This window comes from Mesoplodon densirostris, chromosome 5 (genome assembly GCF_025265405.1).
Source record: "Mesoplodon densirostris isolate mMesDen1 chromosome 5, mMesDen1 primary haplotype, whole genome shotgun sequence".
Classification (NCBI taxonomy): Eukaryota; Metazoa; Chordata; class Mammalia; order Artiodactyla; family Ziphiidae; genus Mesoplodon; species Mesoplodon densirostris.
The window spans coordinates 45,709,572-45,732,393 of record NC_082665.1 but is presented as its reverse complement, the minus strand read 5'-3'; the positions used below and the strand labels follow the sequence as shown (position 1 = coordinate 45,732,393).

General features: G+C 34.0%; 1 protein-coding gene across 2 annotated transcripts in view; it reads right to left on the bottom strand.

Moving 5' to 3' along the window:
• EPHA6 (EPH receptor A6) overlaps positions 1 to 22,822 on the bottom strand; it is an 856,224-nt gene that overhangs the window by 487,237 nt on the left and 346,165 nt on the right. For both annotated transcript variants that reach the window (XM_060098637.1, XM_060098638.1), the window contains exons 4-5: positions 22,134 to 22,289; positions 7,225 to 7,560 (exon numbers count right to left, since the gene is read on the bottom strand). In XM_060098637.1, the coding sequence (XP_059954620.1) occupies positions 7,225 to 7,560; positions 22,134 to 22,289 (492 nt within the window). The remainder of the gene's footprint in view (positions 1 to 7,224; positions 7,561 to 22,133; positions 22,290 to 22,822) is intronic.

Here is a 22,822-nt window from a genome sequence, read left to right as displayed (position 1 = left end):
AATTTCAGTCTGATTAAAAGGTCAGCAATTAGTTTTCAATCTTTACAAACTATTTATTAAGTATTAAGACATTTCATATTTTAAACAATAATTAGAATAATCTATCAACCTTGAAAATCTTTTAGTTTTATTCTCACATTATTCAAAAAAATCTTTATTAATATTTACTTTGAAGTAAAAGGGACTTTTAGAAAACATCCCCCCAAAATGAAAACCTAGTTTTTAAGAGCAACCACATTTAAATCCAATAATCCAGTTATCCAAATCAGTCAAGTTATGCAGGCAGAGTTTAGTTAATGAAATTAAATTGGCGCCCATTTTCAAAACAAAGAATTGCATTGAAAATGAGCAAACAATGTGCTAGACAGTTCTCAACCATAAAGTAGAACCTTACATCATGACAGTCATAGATTATGCAAAATGTGATCATATGTATTTATCTTCACTGCTAACCAGATTTATTTTTATAGGATTTAAATTTTTTTACTAAACAATCTCTATTACTAATTTTTCAATTTATATGGAGAAATGCCATTAAAATTGTTAATGTGGTTTTGGAGGCATCAAAATAGCAATAAGATCTAATTACTTTATGCTAAAGAAAACACTTTGTCACCTTTCCTGAAAAATGCACAAATGAGAATTTCTCAGAGAAACAGCTGACGACTCTAAAAGCCAACTGCTTAAAATCAAGTTTCGGATTAAACATATTTTTCTAGCAATGTACAATCACCAAAAAAAAAACAAACCCATGATTGCTATTAAAGGATGGTTTAATGTTGATTAAAACCTTTTATTAAAAATTCTATAAGAACAGCACCACAGGACTTAGTGAGCATGAAATTTAGTACATGCTAAAGAATACATGTGCAATAATACTTTCCAGTTACTTTCTAGACAAATTCCTGGTTAAATTTAAGGCTTTGCCCTTTTAATTCTCACTGCCTGGAATACTCTTTTATATATTCACAGGGTTTTCTCTTCAATTCATGATCCGCTCAAGTGTTATATCAAAAGAGGTGTTTTTGGTTTTCCTATGCAAAATGCCCCTTCCCCATCACTTCCAAACCTCTTACTGTGTTTAGTTTTTCTTCATGGGACATATCACTTCCTGACACTAAAATATAATGTCCTGAACGAAGGGACACTATTAACGGTTTGTCCTTCTCCTTTATTGCTATATCTCTAGCACATTGAACAGTTTCTGTCAGATAGTAAATATTCAATAAATATTTTTGAATGAATGAAATAATAAATTAATGAATGAAAGATGAACTGAGACCATCTCCAATATCTGTTAATGCAGTTAACAGAGATTTATTAGGTTATAGTCAATGTAGGTTGAGGATATGTTCAGTCAAATAACACAACATCCTTGTTCTCAAGAAACTTTCACATTGGTCAGGAAAGCAACTATTAAAAATATGACTATGATCCAGCGAGAGAGAACCACGTGTGTTATTGTACACAAGTGACTGGGAACAGTTGAATTTCTACACTTCTTGACTAAGAGCTGAGCCATTTACCAACTTCAGGAAACTCACTGCTAAGGTCAAGAGCCTTTTCTATACCATTCGTTTACTCAAAAGTTGCATGCCACAAAAAGACACTAAACTCGGGAGTAACTTGATGTTTCCCAGGACTAAACACAAAGTTTACAATCATCCAGACTCTATCATAATTTAATATTTGGCTGGACCATAAAGTTATTTAGTTGTGATTAACTAGACTGACATTTCAATTATCTTCCCTACATAAAATATTCAGTGCACTTTTCAGAAGAAAAACACTTTTCCTAGGAGATAGGAAAATTTTATCCTTCAATATAAAGTGTCTGTGGCTTTTGAATATATAATTGTCTTATGTTTAAGAAATACGAAAAATACAAATAGTATAGCATCACCCTTAGCTTCAATTATGGTTATTGCTTTTTTTTCTTTTTTAACTTATCATGCCACTGGCTTATATTCAGTATATTTTTAGTAAGCATTTAAAACTTTTATACTTTGAATAGACTTGCACAGGTTTTAGAAAAAAGAATATCCACTGTCAAGAATTTTCAAAACACAGTGAGGATTATGAGGAATATCCAGACATAAAATAAATTAAAATACAGATATAAAGATGAGTGAATGTTTATAATGTCCCTAGTTACCTACTGTAGCAACATGCAAAAGGTTGCTATTTGAAATAGACTGTATATTCAGACTGCAGTGAACTGTAAATCAAATAGACATCTCAAGTTTATAAATATATGGAGACTTTTGTTGATTTAAATCTATTTTCAATGTCAGTTCAATTAATTATTGCTACCTGAGCAAATATATGAAATCTGCAATCAAAATGTAAGCCTAAAGCAAGACCTATACAGAATAGTCACCCATTGGCAGAGACAGGAGTGTTGAATATATATTTTCGGAAGCTGAAGGACTGGACAAACTGCTTCTGACAATAATTGCTTTAAAGATCCTTTAGTAAATATCAGCAGAATTGGTTTGTAACTTAGCATGTCTTTCACTTTGAACATGGTCCCTAAAGGTTTTTGCACACATCAGGATATCTACAAACACAATTTGTTTCAGGCTGACTATCCATGATTAACATTTTCCTTTCCTGTCTATGACCTGAATAATTCCTTTTACTCAACTACACATCTTAGTTTTTCTATCATGCACTGAGGATTAAAATCAAATGTTTTCTAGGTGTTGCTTTCTTGTTCTGTTCTCTAAATGAACCACCTTTAAAGACCATTTAAATAAACTATCAAAATAGAAGGTTGCAAAAAAGCTTTTAGTGACTGCAGAAGTCAGTTAATTAAGGTTTATTGCAAAGATTTCTAATTATGAGAGTCATAGTCTTAAATCTATAACCTTATTTATCCAACTAGAATCAGGATAATCAAGGAATGTTTTTCCTAACTACAGCTAAGTGGTTCTAAGTGATTTGGAAATTTCTTTTTTTTTTTTTTTTTTTACATTTCTGTAATTGTAAGCAGACAGCAAACAATTAAGTCAAGGTTGTTTAATGGGGTTTCCTTAATATTTCTTAAGTATGAGAAAAAACATATACATATAATCAACTACATGAAAGAAAAGGTAATTTGAAGCAAACTTCCTCTTTATCCTCACGTTCCACACTGTGCACAGAATAGTAAAAACATAATTAATGCAATTGTCTATATTTTTCGGTCTCTAGTATTTTATTTCCTATTTGTACAAGGTTGCCTCATGTACAATATTATTATTCTGCTGATTTTCTTTTTCCCTACCTCTGGCCCTGATGATATATCAGCATCTTCTGCTAAGTGGTTGTTCCCCTAACTTGTCTTGGCTATTTTGCAGACACCAACTCATTTCTCCAAATTTTAGTTAAATCTTCAGTTCCTTCCCCAAATCCTGTTGTACCTCTGCAATATATCAACTTGTTAGATGTTCTTGGGTCCATTATTCATCAGGGCCTAATTCCTCAATTGCTCAACCTTTGCTTGGTTCCTTCTACTCAGCATTCTTTCCCTTCACCTGGCTTCACGTGGCCTACTCATATTCTACTCATCTCTCAGAACAGAACTTAACTTAATACTGCTTCCTCAGGAAAACCAGCCCTTATCCTCTAGACCTGAATAATACATGCTCTCAGAGCACCCTGAGCTTCTCCTTGGTGGGACTTATCACAGTACTAATTATGTATTTGTCAAATTATTTGTTATCTGCCTCCCCACCAGGGTGTAAAATTCACAAAAGCTCTCTCACCACTGTACATATGTTGAATAAATTAAAGGCTTATTAATAGCTCATAACACTTTTCTATTTTAGTGTGAAAACAATGATATGTAACCTACGGATAATGAGACAAATAATTTACTGTGGTCCCCTCAGTCCAACAAAATTGTAGTGTGTTACCCTGTAACTTTGGACAGTGCCTCTTGAGTCACTTCAAAGAGAATTTCCAAAGATACCCAAGTGGAATGATGGCAAATCCCTCCCTCTGTCTGCAACAGTAACACTGTTATCTTATTAAGGCTGGCACACAATGATGACAGCTCAAGTCTGGTTCTGGGACACTCCAGTTTCTATAAGCTCCTTTTACCCAATACTAGGATCTGACCCCTTCTGATATGAAGAGAGTAATGGATACATGCACAGATTGAATTATTTCATAATGTTACCCTTGACTGGAATATCTGCATTTTTAAAGAATTTCAGACACAAGAAGAGAAGACCTTCTTGGTGCCTCTTAAAATTATGACATGGATATAAGTGGCTCATACGTGTAAGACTAGTCATAATATTTTATAAAGCATATATGTGGCAATATTTTAGCTCAGTTTAGGACCTTGATGTACTTTTCAAACAAAATTTAAATATATTTTGATTTTTCATTATAATTTATAACTAAAACAAAGTTGAATTAAATGAACAATAATTGTGTCTCAATATTCTTCTCAAAAATAAATTTACTGGGGAGGATTATTTAATAATACTGTCCCCTACCAGAATGTATAGCCTCAATATATGGATATTGTATCTTGTTTCATGCTTTGTATAATTTCTGTCCTTATAACAATACACTTTTAATGAATTCTCTCATTTTCAAAGTGGGAAACAGTTCGTATCCTGCCCTTCTGCTAAATTAGAAAAATAGCCTAAATGAACTCTCTTCTAATCCTGAAAGACTGCTACGTATATAATGTATGAAATTATGTAAACATATTTACATATATATTTTACTTAAAGTGATATATATATATATATATATATATATATATATATTTTTTTTTTTTTTTTGCGGTACGCGGGCCTCTCACTGCTGTGGCCTCTCCCGTTGCGGAGCACAGGCTCCGGATGCGCAGGCTCAGCGGCCATGGCTCACGGGCCCAGCCACTCCGCGGCATATGGGATCCTCCCAGACCGGGGCACGAACCCGTATCCCCTGCATCGGCAGGCGGACTCTCAACCACTGCACCACCAGGGAGGCCCTGATATATTGTTTTTATTCCCAAACTTAATTATTTATACCCTATAGTTAGAACAGTTGTACTGGACTATATTTTTTTTAATCAAGTGGCAGAAAAAAGGTTTAGAAATAATCTGCTAATGCAGAGAGAAACAGAAGACCCTATCGGTTTTATGCTGAAGACACATCTGACAAGATTTTGTTCATACTATGGGAAAGAAGAAAAAAAAGAGAAAACAGGAATTACACTTTGAACAATCATAGAGCAAATTCTATGATGTGGAGCAGTTTGCTAGATGAAGAGGAATATTATACAGTAAATACAAAAATGGTGATTCTACAGTATTATTTGGCTTTGCTTTATTAGATGCATTTCTGAAGATTATCAGCAAAGTGAACTTATATATATTATTTTGAATAAAATAGTCACATCCAGTTCAAATATGTTTTTAGTAGAATATTTAAGTTTCCTTCCTGTATACTTTATAGGTTTAGCAGTGGTTTTTTCACTTTTTATTTTGCAATAATTATAGATTCACAGATATTTGCAAAAAAAATGTATAGTAAGGTCCCATACACCCTTTACCCAGCCTCCCCCAATGCTAACTACTTGCATAACTATAGTGCAACATCAAAACCAGGAAATTGACATTGGGAAAATCCATAGAGCTCGTGTGTGTGTGCATGCACGCATGTTGTGCGTGTAGCTCTTTGCAATTTATTACGTATCTAACTTCATGTAACTACCACCATAATCAAAATACATAACTATATTATTATTACAAGGCTCCCTCCTGCTACCCCTTCATAGTCAATCCCTCTCTCCCTAAGCCCTAACCCTTGTCCACCAAGAATCTATTCCCCATCTCTACAATTATGTTATTTCAAGAATGCTATGTAAGTGAATTATACAGTATGCATCCTTTTGAGATTGTTTTTTTTTCACTCAGCATAGTGCCCTTAAAATTTACCCAAGTTGTGTGTATCACTAGTTTGTTCCTTTTTATTGATGAATAGTATTCCAACATCTTATATATATTTCTACTTTAAATATCACCATAGCTGCCATAATGCATGATATGGGCCGAACTGCATCCCCTAAAATCCATATGTTGAATTTAGCATGTGACTGAATTTGGAGATAGATCCGTTAAAGATGAAATTAAGGTAAAATGAGGTCATATGGGTGGGATTTAATCTGTCATGATAGTATCCTTACAAGAAGAGATTATGACAGAGACATGCACATAGGAAAGAACATATGAAGACACAGGGAGAAAATGGATATCTACAATCCAAGGAGAGAGGATTTAGAATGAAATCAACTCTGCTGATACCTTAATCTTGGACTTCTGGTCTCTAGAACAATAAGAAATAAAATTTCTGTTGTTTACACCACCTAGTCTGTGGCATTTGTTATAGCAGACCTAGCAAACAAATATAGTGTAAAAGAATAGTATAAAACATATAAAACAATACTTTCTTCTATAAGACAATCACTTCTGTATCAACATAATTTATGAATGCTTCTCAAAGGGAGTTTTAAAAATCTTTGAAGCTTTTCCTGTATCATGCTTTGTGATAAATTACGTTATGGGGGGAATTAAAGAGAATATATACTTAAAAAAAGCATAGGCCTATTCATGCCTAACTACATTGCAGTAAAAACCTGTAGTGTTAAAAGGGACCATTTAGCTGAAAGCAATTGGAGTTTTTAAAAAAGACAGTTTAACTATTTTTTACACAAAACTGCACCTAAACAACAGCATTTAGACACATTTCTGGATATTTTTTGCTGTTTCTTTTAGGAGTGGATTATGGTTAGGCTTGCTGGCTGCATTATTTTTACAATATAGATATGAATTATAATTAGCATAAATTCTTACTATTTGCTTATTTGACATGGAAAAGAGATGGCTGCATAAGTACAGCAACTGAATTTCAATTCATGTAGCAACATTTTATTTATGTCTGATGTTTGTTGGTAAGTAATATGGACTTGCTTATTAAGATATGTTAGTATAGGATTATATCAAAAACATAAATGCATAGATATTAAAGAGAAGCTTTATATCTAATTGACCATACTACTAAGAAGTAATATCAAAAATATCTTTCTGCACCTTGGGAAACAATAAGAAACAACCAGAAAATCACCCCTATAATGTATAGAGGGTACAACTGCACCTTAGTGAATATAGGTCCACCAGGGATATTAAGCATCAAAAGGGAATTATAGATAAGTTTTGAGAGAACAACAGTGGAACTTACCATCTTGATTCGTGGTCACTGTAATAGCTGTGAATGGCTTGGGAGAAAAACTCAACTCAGAAACTCCATTCATGGCTTCTATTTCAAAGGTGTAATTCATGTGAGGCACAAAGTCAAGTACTATCACGGAATTGTTGATCAGGCCAGTATGTCTTGGGATGAAGCGGAGTCCTCCACCACAGTCCTCACACTGGCTGGTGTCTAAGCCACATTTCTTACAGATTACACTGTATGTGAGATCTTTTCTCCCTCCTGTGTCACTTGGTGGGCTCCATTCCAAAATAAGGGCCGTTTCATTGATGTTAAAAACCACATTCCTAGGAGCTGAAGGTGGCCCTAGAGAAAGCAATTAAAAAACAAATGTACATGTATAGGACAATGAATTATGATGCTAACTTGAAAACGTCATCAATAAACACTTGCTGGTCTTTTATATTAGTTTGAGCTCTTTCTTCTGACGGAAACCATAAAGAAATATGGTTAAAAATATCTGAGTTAGTCTAGTAAGAGTGGAGTCTTAGGGGTGAAGATGGTCTATATCTTAACTTTTGGTATATGAATTTCAATATTTAATATCAAAAGCCACAGATCTCCAAAAGATACAGTAATTATACTTTTTAAATTTGTTGACTGAAAATATATAACAAAACATTATTTTAAATTATGTGATGGTTTTAAATACATCTTAATAATTATATCATTTTAAAATTTTGAAAAAATAGTAACATGCCTATATAAAATATGCTGTGTTCAGTCTTTCAGTCCTCAAACTATGCTTGATGTATAACTAAAACTCCCATTCATTTTTCTGGACAATCTCTCTAAGAATCTTTTTCTCACAGGCTGAGAATAAATGGCCATAAGCTCAGGGTGGACAGACAGTTTGGAAGAAGGGGAAGAGGAAGGGAAACTGGAGGCAGCATAAAGGCTTTTACTAGGTCCTGCCAATTTCGTGGGGAAAAAAAGCTTTATATGGAAGGGATAAAAGGGGATATACATAAGAAATGATACCTAGACTTTTATTTAGATTAACTTTACTAAACATAGGTAAGTGTGTCCTTAGAAGCTTATAAAGAGACCCACAGAATCCTCTTATTTGTCATCAGGAGTGCACAACCATGTTTCTCATGGATGGTGGATGAGCATCTGCTCTCTTTTTTCTCATCATTTTTCCATACGGATCACACTGCATAGAGAATTTATATCCTTTAACTATTCCAGCCTTTTCTTAACATTGTGTCAATAATCTTTTACACTTATCCGAGTCTTTCAAACCTCAGTTTCATATCATTCACTGAACAAATATTAACTGAAGGTCTACTAGGTGCCTGGCACTGTGCTATGTGCTATGTTGTGAAATACCACAGAATCCTTTCTGTAAGAGACTGTGCTTATGACAGGTATTTTGAAAAATAATTTATTGCATAAATAACTAATTAATATTCCTGCTGTATTTTAAAAAGCTTAGTTTTAAGAAATCTAAACAGCTCTTTAAATTTCCGCTATCAAGAAAATTTGCTTAGAAAGAGGGAAAGAATTCTCTGTGACATTCTTTCCATAGAAGGAAATTCAATTTTTGGTATAAGCTTCTTTTGGATTTCAAGATATGGTCATTCATTCATTAAATATATATTTTTTTAGTGACTACTATGTGTGCCAGATATTCTGCTAGATCTTGGGCTTACAGCATGAATGTGATAAAAGTTATTTCTGCTTTCTTGTCATTAACATTTTAGCTGAATGGCTAGATAAACACAAATATACACACACAAACAGAAGAATAAAATTCGAATTATAGTAAGTGCAGCTACAGAAATCAAAAGGAAAGGAGCTGAAATAACCTGAGAAACATTCTGAGAAGGCCTAATATAGGTGATGTGGAAGATGTTCAGAGGGGTGGGAAGAATATTAGAGGTAGAAGATGTGTGGCTCTTTAGTCAAAAAATATTTTAAAATAGTCATGGAACTGTTAGAAAATCACTGTGGCTAGAATGCAGAAGGAGGAAGCAAGAAGTGAGTTTTAAGGAACAGGAAGGGGTCGGATAATGCCAGACTGCTGGCTCATTGGAATGAGTCTCTGAATATGTTTCTATGCTTAACAGGAAGAAACTAACAGATTCTATCTACAGAAGTGATGTGTTTCAAAAACAGCATTCTGGCTGCAGTGTGGGGAATGGTCTAAATGAGTACAGAGGACTCAGTAGCAAGATCTGTTATATACTGTTAGAGTGGCATAACATCACTCCTAAACCTATATGATTGTGTATTGGCTTTGAGATATTAAGAGGTGTTACATTTTCCTTTTTCATTTTGTTGGATCCTGATATCAGCAGCCTAATGGGTAGGACTCAGACACCTATATGTATACCACCTAAAGCTAGACCTAGAAAAGGGACAGTTAGTTTTTCTAAAAGGTTTCTTCATACCTTGCTTTATGTCATTTCATGTTCCAGAGAGTTAAGAAACGTCTACCTTCAGAAAGGAAAATATGGAAGGGATTATAAACTAGAGCACAGGGATAGGCATAGTTCTTTACCTCCAACCTAGTCTCATGGCTAGGAGACAAAGATTCATTATCATTATCATAATAATGTCTTCCTACAGAATGACATATTCATATTGTTGTTCTTTTCTCTTATTTATAATGGAAAAACATGAATTATTATTCACTTACATTTCCGAGAACAGGAAGAATGTTATCAATTATGTTATGGGTGTCTGCAAGTATATGACTGTCCGCCTAGAGATACTTAAATAAAAACGGCAGACACCCTTCTTCCTCAAGGGCTCTCATACCAATCTGCATGACAATTAAATAGCTTTTTAATTGCTGTTAAATTATGCCAGCTAAACTGTGATTTCATGCAAATAATAAGCTGTAAGGACATGCATGAATCATTTACTAAGATTTAGAACTTAGAACAAAGAAAGAACTTAGAACAATTAATTCTAATCCTCAGATTCAACTAAATTATGTGTCACTGGGCTTTTATGAATGTGGCCTGACTGCTTTGTTATCATTTATAAATTATACAAAGATTATGTGACACACAGGGAAAAAATATCTTGGCAGCAATAACTCTTTTGGAGACATCTGTACTGAAAACTCTCAGGGATTTTCTTATGTTGATTATTTTTCTTTAAAGGAAACAAGTAATTCACATAGAAAAAAGCTATCTCCACACTACACCCTCCAAACCAACCTCATAAGAAAAGGACAGTTATCCTAATTTGCAGCTAGCTGTTTTTCTAGCCCATCATTTAATATACTTAAATAAAAACTACAATTTTATTTCTATTAAAAAAACACACTTTCAATCTTCTTCTTCTTTTTTTTTTTTGGCTTCAATTCGGATTTCCCCTTTACACATTTAAAGAATAAAGAAATAGTGCTCTAATAGTAAACTTATGAGAAGCTTGTGGCAGTGCGGTCCTGTCCCTCCCCAGAAGAGCATCTGGCCCTGCAGCCCCCATTTTCCTCTCAGAGTAGCAGAGGCCAGGTGAGCTATACTTTTTTCAATTTTTTTTTTTTTTTTTCCGTATGCGGGCCTCTCACTGTTGTGGCCTCTCCCGTTGCGGAGCACAGGCTCCGGACACGCAGGCTCAACGGCCATGGCTCACGAGTCCAGCCGCTCCGCGGCATGTGGGATCTTCCCGGACCGGGGCACGAACCCGTGTCCCCTGTGTCGGCAGGCGGACTCTCAATCACTGCGCCACCAGGGAAGCCACAATTTTTAAAATTTAATTTAAATGTTTTCTTTATGGAAAATGTTTTAAACAGAACTATATTTCCCAAAATACATCATGCATAATATCTCTAGTCCCATGAGATATCACAAAAAAAATGAGTTCAGTGCTCATATTAAGATTCCTCTGGCAGATTGACGCTGAAACAAAAGAAACACAATTTGCTTCACTTTGTTGAATCCAACATTTCCCAAACGCTAATTCATGGAATGTTATTTTCTAAGAAGCATACGAAGGAATACTAGCATTCTGCAGAACACTCTTTAAATAAAGGTTGACACTGAAGGAGAGCAAACTTAGGGGTCACATTTCAGTTACTACATACTTTGCTGTAGATTTCAAATTTTATGCTTATAATTACAGAAATATATTAACTCATAAATAAATAGGGGTCTTTTTCATATTAACTGAAGAGTGACTATTCATTCACCCATTAACTCTATAACTAATTGTGGCTTACAGATGAATTTTTTATCCTTAAGAACAATGAAAATTTGATCCAAATAACTGAAAATCATTAAAGGCTATTGCCTATTAAACTTTATTAAACTATATTTTCCAGTTCTTAACTTACTACCTGGCAATAATTTAAGTGTGTTTGTTGGGGACTTCTCTGGTGGTCGTGTGGCTAAGACTCCACGCTCCCAGTGCAGTGGGCCTGGGTCTGATCCCTGGTCAGGGAACTAGATCCCACATGCCACAACTAAGATTCAGCACAGCCAAATAAATATTTTTTTTAAATGTGTTTGTTAATTTAATGACTACCAAGACTTTATAGTACAGTTTCCTAATAAAAAGCATATTATTTACATCTGAGTTTACGAATGAGAGAAAAATAGGTCTATGTTTATCTATGTCAAAGAGAACATCAGAATATATATATATATATATATATATATATATATATATATATATATATATATATATAAAATCATCTAGAGATGTTTAGGCAAATGTTTTGCAAAGGAGTAAATTATATGAATAAATGAAAAAGTACATCTCCAGACTTTAATAATGTACTAAAAATATCAGTTGTCAGATCTGCATATAGACATAATTTAAAACTCTAAAAGTCATTTCATTCTTTACATTATCACTATCAATTTTAACTTTATGTTATTAATCTAATATCCTTCCTATATAATCTTTGAAAAAGGTATTCAATAGGAGCCCTGTAAACAAAATTTTGTATTCAGATATAAACCACTATGTGCTCTATCAATGTTTTGTTCATAAAATGTTTGTATATTTGGAAATGGATGATGAATAACCATAGAACTGGGGCTTCAAGCTCACCACAGGGAAGGAACTAAATCAATTTATTCAGATAAAGAAATCAGGCCCAGGAAAGTTTTATAATTATGTCAAGGTCATGAAATGTATTAGTGGTAGGAGGATACCTAGGTCTTTTTGTTTAGATTTTTTTTCTACCATATTTTCTGTCACAATGTATTCATCCTATAAATAGAAAAAGAGATTTTTTTTATAGTGCTTTGCTTAGAGAGTACTGTCAAATGCAAATTTTCAAAACACACAAATTAGAGAGCAATTTATTGCCTTCCTACAACAAATTTCTTTTAATAATGTTACTTTAAAGCATTTAAAAATATTTACGGAAGAGTAACTGAAAATTAAACCTTCAAGATAAGTACTGCTCAAGATACAGAAACACGTGCACTTCAAATCCTGTGAATTCTACATATTCTCATTTTTTTCAATATTACTGTACTTATTTCAGTAACTAAATTGATGTCTAAAATTAAGACTTGTCCATTAGTGTTTTCATAATACCGTGAATGAAGACTTAGATAATTCTTGCTACATTTTCCCTCATTTCTAAGACTCATAGTTAAAGGAAACAAAAATAAAAAAAGAAATCTAATAGATTAAATACCATTCACTTCCAGAATAAATCTAAATCTCTCAACCTCGTCTACATTTGTCTTTATAACTAGGCCCATCCCTTAGCCTCTTTCTCCCTTTTGCTGCATCTCAATGCTTTTGCACATACTGTTCCCTTACTTTTTTTTGCTCTGTGGAAAATTCCTACTCATCCTTCATGTCCTGATTTAGGTGTTTACCCCCTTTGTGACACCTTCCCATTGTCCTCAGGCAGAGCTGACTACTTTTATACATTGTAGGCATGTATTCAAAAATATATAAACAAAATTTTTTAGCACTTTTTTGTTCTAAGGAGTGTACTTAATATTTCACATGATTTATTTCATTCAATTATCATAATAAACCTGTAAGGTAGTTAATTATATCCCTGTTTTATAGAAAAGGTGACTGGTGCTTACCAAATGTATATATTGCAATGAAATATATGTATTCTTGTATACAGGTCTATTCTGGTCTAGCTTGATCCAAAGGTGGTATGTGCTTTAACTAAGATGAATAGAATGCATAGTTTTGTGCAACCCTCCAAGAATTATTTTTCACATAGTGCAAATTTTGAAAAATATTGGAGAGCAGAGAGTTCAAGGTTATAATCTTTGCAAGAATCCAGTGTTACTGATTCAAGAGAGAACCATGTGACTTGAAAATCATGTAAGAAGTGGAAGGGGATGTTTATATTATGAAAACTGGTATTAACTAATAAAAACCCATAGCAAAATGGACAGCCACCCATACCTCATTGGGAAGGATTAAAAGCTTCTCAAAATACAGTTCCATAGACACTCAAAACTTGAAAAATAAGCATTTGTGGCTCCAAATTTCTATGCCATAGAGCGTGGACATAATTTTACCTTGGAAAAATTTTTAAAAAAAGTTAGCAACTATTTTCATCGATGCAGAAAAAATCTTCAATATAAACCCATAGAATAACTAATTCTAAAAACTACAGAAATATGCTATAATTGTGTAGGTCAAGAGTTAAACGGCAAAACCACATTCATAATAAAAGCACACTAAAACACAAATGAAATCATGAGCAGCCTGCGCTTGGGTGTTTTGAGTAAAAAATCATCCAGTTTCACTAAATATCATGAAGAAAAAAATCTTGCACACCTACATACAGCCCTTTCTGTGTCTGAGTCAGTTATTTTTAATTAAATACTCATTAGAAATAAGAGAAATATGATGAGACTAACCACTGTCATATTTTGGGAGGGAAAAGCAAAGCAATAAATGAATAGATTAAAGCCAATTAATAAATCTTTCTCAAAAGGCATAGCACCGTAGGGATAATTATGAATGTTCTTTTTCCAATTATGGATTAGTCATGGTAAGTGGTCTGTTTTGTACAAGTAGATGATATTAAATGGGACAATTCTCTCTGAGTTCCAACTGAAGATGCCAAGAACAGATTTGCCCTGGTAGCAAGTGGTAATTCAATTCTTCAGAATCAGCAGAATAACCACTTAATATCGCTTCCTATGGAGGAACCTCTCCCAGGTAATTTGATAAAAGAACCTTGCCTGAAATAAAAATTAAAATATTTATGTTTAGGAAACTCCATGAAGCTCAAGTGACATCGTACATCAGTGATCTGTATTAGGGAAACTGGGATTCATTACATACAGGTATGTATCCTATAATATAAGGATCATTTTAATTTTAAAAATATACCACTGCCATACATAAAGTAAATATTTAGAGTTATTTTCCATGATGAGAACAAGTCTAGAATATAACACAGCCTGTTAAAGGTAATAAATCCATTTATGCAATATCTCCCATTCTGGCTTCTGTAAAATTGTGGCTGCTACCTTGTGTTTACAATCAGTCACCTAAGCAATCAGCTGCGCTTTTGCTTTTTCAGTTGTGAGACAGAAAAGCAAGGAACCAGAATGTTTTTTTTTCCAGGCAAAAGAAGCTTAGGGGAGGGAGAGAGAGAGAGAGAGACAGAGAGAGAGAGAGAGAGAGAGAGAGAGAGAGAGAGAGAGGAAGTGAAAGTGAAATGAAAGCGATTGGGCAGAAAAAGAAAAGATAGCAAGTAGAGCAGGGGTATCTGTATAGGAGCATCCTATACCCACCCAGAGTGGAGGACCTGAGTAGGGCAGATGAAACGGGGAAGAACACCTTTCCTGATGCATCTCAACACAATATTTGTTCTATTCAAAGTTAAGAGTGAGAGAATAATGACTTTCTTAAATGGCCAATCATTCCAGAAATAAAGAAGCCATGTTTTACAATGTTAACCTTAGAGCAAAAATAAATTCAACTTTTACACTTTCGTTCCAACCACTGTCACTGTATACCAAATATAAAGATAAAAAGACATGGTATTTGCCTATGTATTAAGAATGAAATTGGAAGAAACCATTTTACTAAGGTACTTGACTACATATTTAGACGACCAAGAAAAGTGAAATCCTTAATGATGTGCAAAAGTAGTACCCATATATATGATTTGCATTTTATGTTTTGAACTTTTCTAAGTAAGCAGCACAAATATGTGTTGAATGTGTTAATCTTCCAGCACCTGTTCAGTAACTAAAAAAAAAAAAAATCCTCCTATTGATTTAAACACATGAGAAACATCAAAATGAAAATGCGATGACTGTGGAATTACATTTGTCTAACTTTTTATGCATCCGTATATTAGACCCTCACTTCATTTCTCTCAGTCCTTTCATGCTCTCTGCCTTTCTTGCTTGACAAGTACTTTCTTAGTAACTCCTATAGTCCTTTGTTTCTCCAACCTTAGTGAGCACTTTTCCCTTCTGGCCTAGAAAATCCTTAGACAGTTATTTTGATAACAGACTTCTTGGCAGGCAGCAGGGTCGCCTGGAGTGTCCTCCATGGCTCAACCTTTAAAGCACAGAACATACATTAATGAGTCACCTGAGAAATGAAATAAAATTAAGAGTTTATGGAGTAGATTAAGATAATAGAGAAAACACTTCAGCATTTCATTTTAAATTTCTTATTCTTAATTTCTTTAATATACTTTGCAGTTCATGTAAGAGAAGCACAATGAATGTTTTAAAAACATTGATTTTTGATTTTTAAAACAATGTATGTTGCTGATATAACTGGATATTAGGATTGTTTGAGAGATCCTAATATAGTTAAAATTAGAGATGGAGAAAGAGGACAAGGATGGACTTTGGATGTTTTTGGATTGACCTCTTACAATTTTGGCAAATAGGTGTTGGGCTTTGAAAGATGTTATGCAGAAGAAGTGGTAATATGATCAAGGTTTTGTTTTTGTTTAAAAATAATATTTTCTAATAGTTTGGAATATTTGGAGGGATGGAAGACTAAAGGAAGGAGACTTGCCAAAATATTATTAAATTAGCCCAAGAAAGAGTTGAGGGCCTTAACCAAAAGGAAAGGACCAGGAGTTGATATGAAGGAATGGACAGAAGGAATATTAAGAAGTAAAACTGACAAGCCTTGTGACTACTTGGACATGCCAAGGGTAGGGACAGGGGTAATGATTCTAAGCTTTCTTGCTTGGATGCATGGGTAGATGAGGATTCACCAGGATATGGAAACAAGCTGGGATGGATGAGCAGGCTGAGGTAAGAAGTAATAAAATTGACTTTTGTAGGTGAGCTAAAATTATTAGTTTATTCATTCTTCGAATATTTATTTTGTGCCTAGTATTTGCCAGGTACTATTATTAGTGCTGGAGACACAGTAAAGAAAGAACATTCATGATCCCCTTGTAATCTACTATGGGTAGAATGACAATAAACAAGGAAGTGAGTGTAAAAATAAATCAGATATTTTCAAAGAGTGACATAATGCATAAAAAATAAAATATATGATATAGAAAACAGTAACTGGAAGGGATTCTATTTTTGAACAGGTGATCAGGAAATGCCTGTCCTAAGAATTGACATTTGAGCCTGACTGCCAAAAAGAAAACAACCACAAGAGGACCTAAAGGGAGAGCACTTGGAGTAGAGGAAATTGCTGACATTAAGGATGAGAACAAGTACAGCATCATGGAAGTTCATGAGTTTAATAACCAAGGAGAGTATGGTATGATACAAGATTTGAGATGTGGGCAGGTTTCTATGGGACACACAGGTTGTCAGATCCCGTAATGAGTTGGCTAGGTGACTTTGGACCTTAAGAGAGAAGATTGGGATATGGATAAAAATATAGGCATCATCTATTTACAGGTGCTAGTTGAAGTCATGCGATTAAGAACATGTGATGAGACAAGAAAGTTAAGAAAGGAGCATGAGAAAAATTAGTATTTAACAGGTGAGCAAAAGAAGAGAAACTATCTATGGTAACAAACACGATGTTCAGAAAATTAAGTGGGTAAAGGGGAGATTGCAAAGTCTTAGAATAAAAGAGAACAAATAGTTTCAAGAAAAAGGAAGAGATCAACAATTAGATGTCATGAATAACTAGACAAAAATGTTTCTAACACAATACAGCAAATAAGATCATTGGTGAATTTTTCTTACACAGTTTATTTTCTTACACAGTTCACACAAAGAAAAACATGATTGCAGGAGAGTGAAGAGCAAAAATCTGAATGTAGTAGAGTAAAACGTAAATTAAAAGTGTGTGAAGAAGTAGCCAAGCCGATGGAGAATGCTTTTTCAAGGTACTTGTTTTGGTAGAACAACTATTGGACTGGGAACATTATTTAATGATAGAAGTTTGAGTACACTTATAGGTGGTGAGGAAGGAGTTAGTGGAAACAAAAAATCAAAAGAGGAAGTTAACAATAATAGCCCAGCCCAATAGATGGAAGGATTTGATCACCCCTCCACAGCCAATATTTGAGGGATTAGCTTTGATTATGAGACATCTTTTTTTAAACTGTAGCCATTTGAAACACCTAAAAATCTTTATGTGTACGCCTCATCAAAGAAGATATACTGATGGCAAATAAGCATATGAACAGATGCCCCGCATCACACCATCAAGAAAATGCAAATTGAAACAACAATGATGTACCATTACACACCTATTAGAAATAACCAAAATCCAGAACACTGATAACATTAAATGCTGATGAGGATGTGCAGCAACAGGAACTCTCACACACTGTAGGAATGCAGAATAGTACAGTATGGTGGTTTCTTACAGAATTAAACATATTGTTACCGTATGATTCAGCAAACACACTCCTAGGTATTTACTCAAAGGAGATGAAAACTTATGTCCATCCAAAAACCTGCACATGCATGTTTATAGCAGTTTATTCATAATTGCTGAAACTGGAAAATAATCAAGCTGTACTTTAGTAGGTAAATGGATAAACAAACTGTGGTATATCCAGACAATGAAATATGATTAAGCACTGAAAATAGATGAGCTATCCAGCCTTGAAAAGACATGGAAGAACCCTAACTGCCTATTACTAAGTGAAAGAAGCCAATCTGAAATCTTCTACTATATGATTAAAATTATATAACATATACATACATACATATATATACATATATATATACATATATATACATATATACATATATATATATATATATATATATATATATATATATATATATATATATATATATATATATGGATACAGCACAAAAATAAGTGGTTGCCATGGGTTGGTAGGAGGAAAGGATGAATATAGGCCCAGAGGATTTTAAGGCACTGGAAATCCTGTGTATGATACTATTATGATTGATACATGTCATTACACTTTTGTCCAAACCCAAAGAATGTACAACACCAATAGTGAACCCTAGTGTAAACTATGGACTTTGGGTGACTATGATGTGTTAATACAGGTTCATCAAATATAACAAATGTACAATTCTGGTGGAGGATGTTGATAATGGGAAGGCTATGCATGTCTGGGTTGGGAGGAGGGAGGTATATGGGAAAATTCTATACTTTCTCTTAATTTTGTTCTTAACCTAAAACTGCTCTAAAAATCAAATCTTAATGAAAATATTTATGTGATTATATCATATATATTATATGCCTCAAGATTATGAAATTTAAAAAAATACCTATCTCTACAGTGAAAATGCAAAGAAATTATAAAACTCTTAATGGTGAAGTCACATGCTTTGTTGTACCAGAAACTTAAGGGTTGCTGTTGTTTTGATGACAGTGCTAAGGAGCAGGGAAAGATCTCCTGAGTTCCTTAGAATCAAATCATTCATATGATTACATACAATACCTATCTAGGAGCTCTTCCCCTACTAGGCCATTTACTAGCCAAATGTCTTAGTCATTTTCAATATTTTGGTCCTCCATTTTCTTTTAAACCCAAACATTCAAAATCTCCCTGCCCCTGATACCAAGTTAAAAAAAACAAAGCTTCCTTTTAAATGCCTGGAATATTCTCTGAAAGCATAGCTTCAAATGCTAAGTCAAAAACAGCAGAAAGTGGGCTTCCCTGGTGGCGCAGTGGTTGAGAGTCCGCCTGCCGATACAGGAGACACGGGTTCGTGCCCAGGTCCGGGAAGATCCCACATGCGGCGAAGCGGCTGGGCCTGTGAGCCATGGCCGCTGAGCCTGCGCGTCCAGAGCCTGTGCTCCACAACGGGAGAGGCCACAACAGTGAGAGGCCCGCGTACAGCAAAAATAATAATAATAATAAAATAAATAAATAAATAAAACCATTAGAATTTGGCTATTGTTTACGGTTAATGAAAAACGGAAAGGTTGACTGCTTATTTGATCCTTGGCCTCAAAAGTTCTGTATCTTGGTGAAGTTACCTTGGTCCTCTTAACTTTAACTGTTCAATGATCTCTGGCTTGCCATTTTCCTGGTTTTTCTTCCCTAACAATCTTATCTTTCAATTTTTAGGAAGCATGATGCTTTGGAGTTTATGGTCCTTGCTTTTTCTGCATATATTATAATAATTGCTAGGGTCTCCACCTAGTCAGAGTATAATTCATAAAACTTTACTTAGATATGCATAGAGGTAGAGGACTTAATATATTTTGTGAAAAGGTCTTACAAATTCAGTACGTTATTTCTTTCAATTTGTAGGAATGTAGATAATGGAAGCTGTGAGCCCAGCATAATACTATCGACATAAAGTATTTAACAGCTTGAATACTAACTTATCAAATATTATTTCAAAATGAATTGTGAGAGAACAGCTTTCTGTATCAAACAATTATATAGCAGCTGCTATGTGCCAGGTATTATTCTTAGCACTTTTCAAATATTAACTTATTTAATCATTATAAATAACAACAGAATGAGGTAGGTACTGTTATTAACACTAAGAATGGCACAACAGAGGTTAAAGGGCTAAATAATTTGCCCAAGGCTACATAGCTAGTAAGTACCAAAGCCAAGGTTTACACTCAGATAATTTGACTCTAAAAGATGGTGAACTTACTAGTACACCATGCTAAGTTTTTGCTAAAACAAGGAAAAGAAGTCCTCAAGGAAGTAGCAGAGAGAAGCCTTGAAAGGGGATTTTCCTGTGGCTGGACGAGGGGAGATCTGACAAAAGTTTTCACCTTTCTTTGGAGTTCTCTCTTTTAATCTCTATGGCAATACAGCATGCTGTTCCCTGTCTAAAGCTCTGCTCAGCGATGACCAGAATTAAACTTCTCTGCTTCCACTTAGCACAGTTAAAGCAGGCTAGCATAATTGCAAACATAACTTACAATACCAAGCATAAAAAGTTTTTTTTAAAGAGAGAAAATCCGAGAAACATAAAATGTTAAGCTAATAAGTACACATATCAGATTCAACAATGACTGAGGTTCATAGACCTTATTATATCCCATATTTATTTCCTTAATAGTTTCTCAGTCCAGAGAACTAAACCTCCCCAACTACCTACTCTATCACCTCATTGAAGGGTTATATTGATGGGAAACAATTTATTCCTTCATTTTGGCGATCGTCTATTTATGACCTTCTAAGAAAACAAAACTTGCAGATTCTTCTCTATCACTCTCCTAGGAAGTCCATTTAGTTTCTGATGTAGGTTTTCAGGGATTCTTGCCTGGCACAACTGTAGCCATTGGAAACACTACCATCTACCTAAGCTGGAGCATGTTGTCCACAATATAATATAATAATATACAGCAATTGTGCAAAAAGGATTACATATAAATAGTAATAGAATTCTTTTCCTGTTCAAAACTATTTCCACAATTAGGTGAGAAATTATATTTAGAATTTTCCTTTTCCTACTTATAAACTTACTAGAAAAAAAAATCTAGGTAGCACTTTCTCAGGCTACAATTTTTTGAAGAAAGTAGTCACTCAGCACTTACAGTCAGAAAGCAAAAATTACATCTACTAATGAATGTATTGTATTTTTATTAAATGTATTCTATAAAACTATTTTATATTTTATAAGTCTGTAGTAGTGTATACAAATCTATAAGCTGCATCAGTTAAAAGAAATGGAACATCTCCACTGTCTCTAAGGAATATGTGGCATTACATAATTTTCAATCCATTTTTGCCCCTATAGAATTATATAAGATAAGCAACATTTTGGCACCAAATCATCAACAAGAAGGCAAATTTTCACTGTATTTTATTGATGTATTTAACAAGACTTTTATAACTAAGAGGTGACACTTTACTTTTGCATACCTTAGCAATGCATTAATATATTCACTTTTATTTTTATAGTGTAGATAATTTATGATACTTTAATAATAGGAGAATACAAATAATTTAAAATTCTTGGTGCATGCATTAAAATGACCTTCACATTTAGATTTAATATTCTATTGGTTCCAACCCCAAAATTAGAGAGAAAGTGAGAGGTGCAATGTGGACAAACTCAAAAATATCTTCCTTTAAAGACAAATGTCAAGGAAAACTCGAACTTTTCTATATAACAATACTATATAACAATAGCACAATGACTTTCAAAGTTCCATATTGAAGCTCCCACACACAGCAAACTTGATGGTCCCAAACTGATGTGCCCTCAAAAGTTTGAAACAAAAAACAGAAGTTTTGCTTATAGAGCTTCAAAAAGCCTTAAACTGCTTTAACTTCCTAAGGACAGATTATGCCTAGGAAAAATTCGCAGGGCCTCCAAATCAAGGTTGGTATATGCATGTCGGTGATCAACGTGATTTTTGAGGAATAAATACGTTCTTTGCAAGCAGCTGAAAAGCAATTATGCTAAGAAAGACAGAGGAACTTTTTCCTTGACTATTATCAAAGACAAATAGCCTTGATGGCATATGATTTTGTATAGTCACTTTTTAAAAAAAATTTAGAATAAAAAGACCAAAAGGGTTGGAAACAGGATTTTCAAATGCAAAATGGACAGACTTACTGGTACATGCCATGGAAGGTGGGTCCTGTTCAGCTCGAAAGTAACCCTTTTCACACTGACAGACAGAAGTTGCTTCCATGTAGGTTAAACTGTGTGGAGGACATTTAGAACACTTTGTGTTGCCAGCAAATGCTTTATAGAATCCTGGTCTGCAAGCTGTGAACATAGGAAAAACAATATTTTTTATTATCACTTGAGTTATTTTATTTGTACGTGTATAACATATTTTAACTTATACACACTTTGGATGTCAGAGTTCAGTTCACACATACACAGAAAAGTCAATAAATACATGCTAATATTAATGAATGAAATTAGTAATTCAAAATAAGTTACCCAATGGGGACTTCATATTTTAGCTGAGGTTGCTACTTCAAAAAGGCATACTTGAAACACAGATATGCAAAATAACAGTGCTTACCAAAGTATGGGGCTGCCCACATTAGGGAGACGATTGTGTAGCTCTGGGAGATGGCATTAAATAACATTGAATCACACTCTTTAAAATTGATTTCCATTCCATTTCTCTCTCAGCTCTTCTGAGTATTTAAGGAGAAAGTCCCAGGGTAGTGTGGGTATATCTTTAACATCTTCCTTACTGGCTAAATATTTTTTGAACAAAATGACACCTGGCCTTAGACTCAGAGATTGTAGCAGGACATAGCTATAGTTTGATAACACTGCTTCAT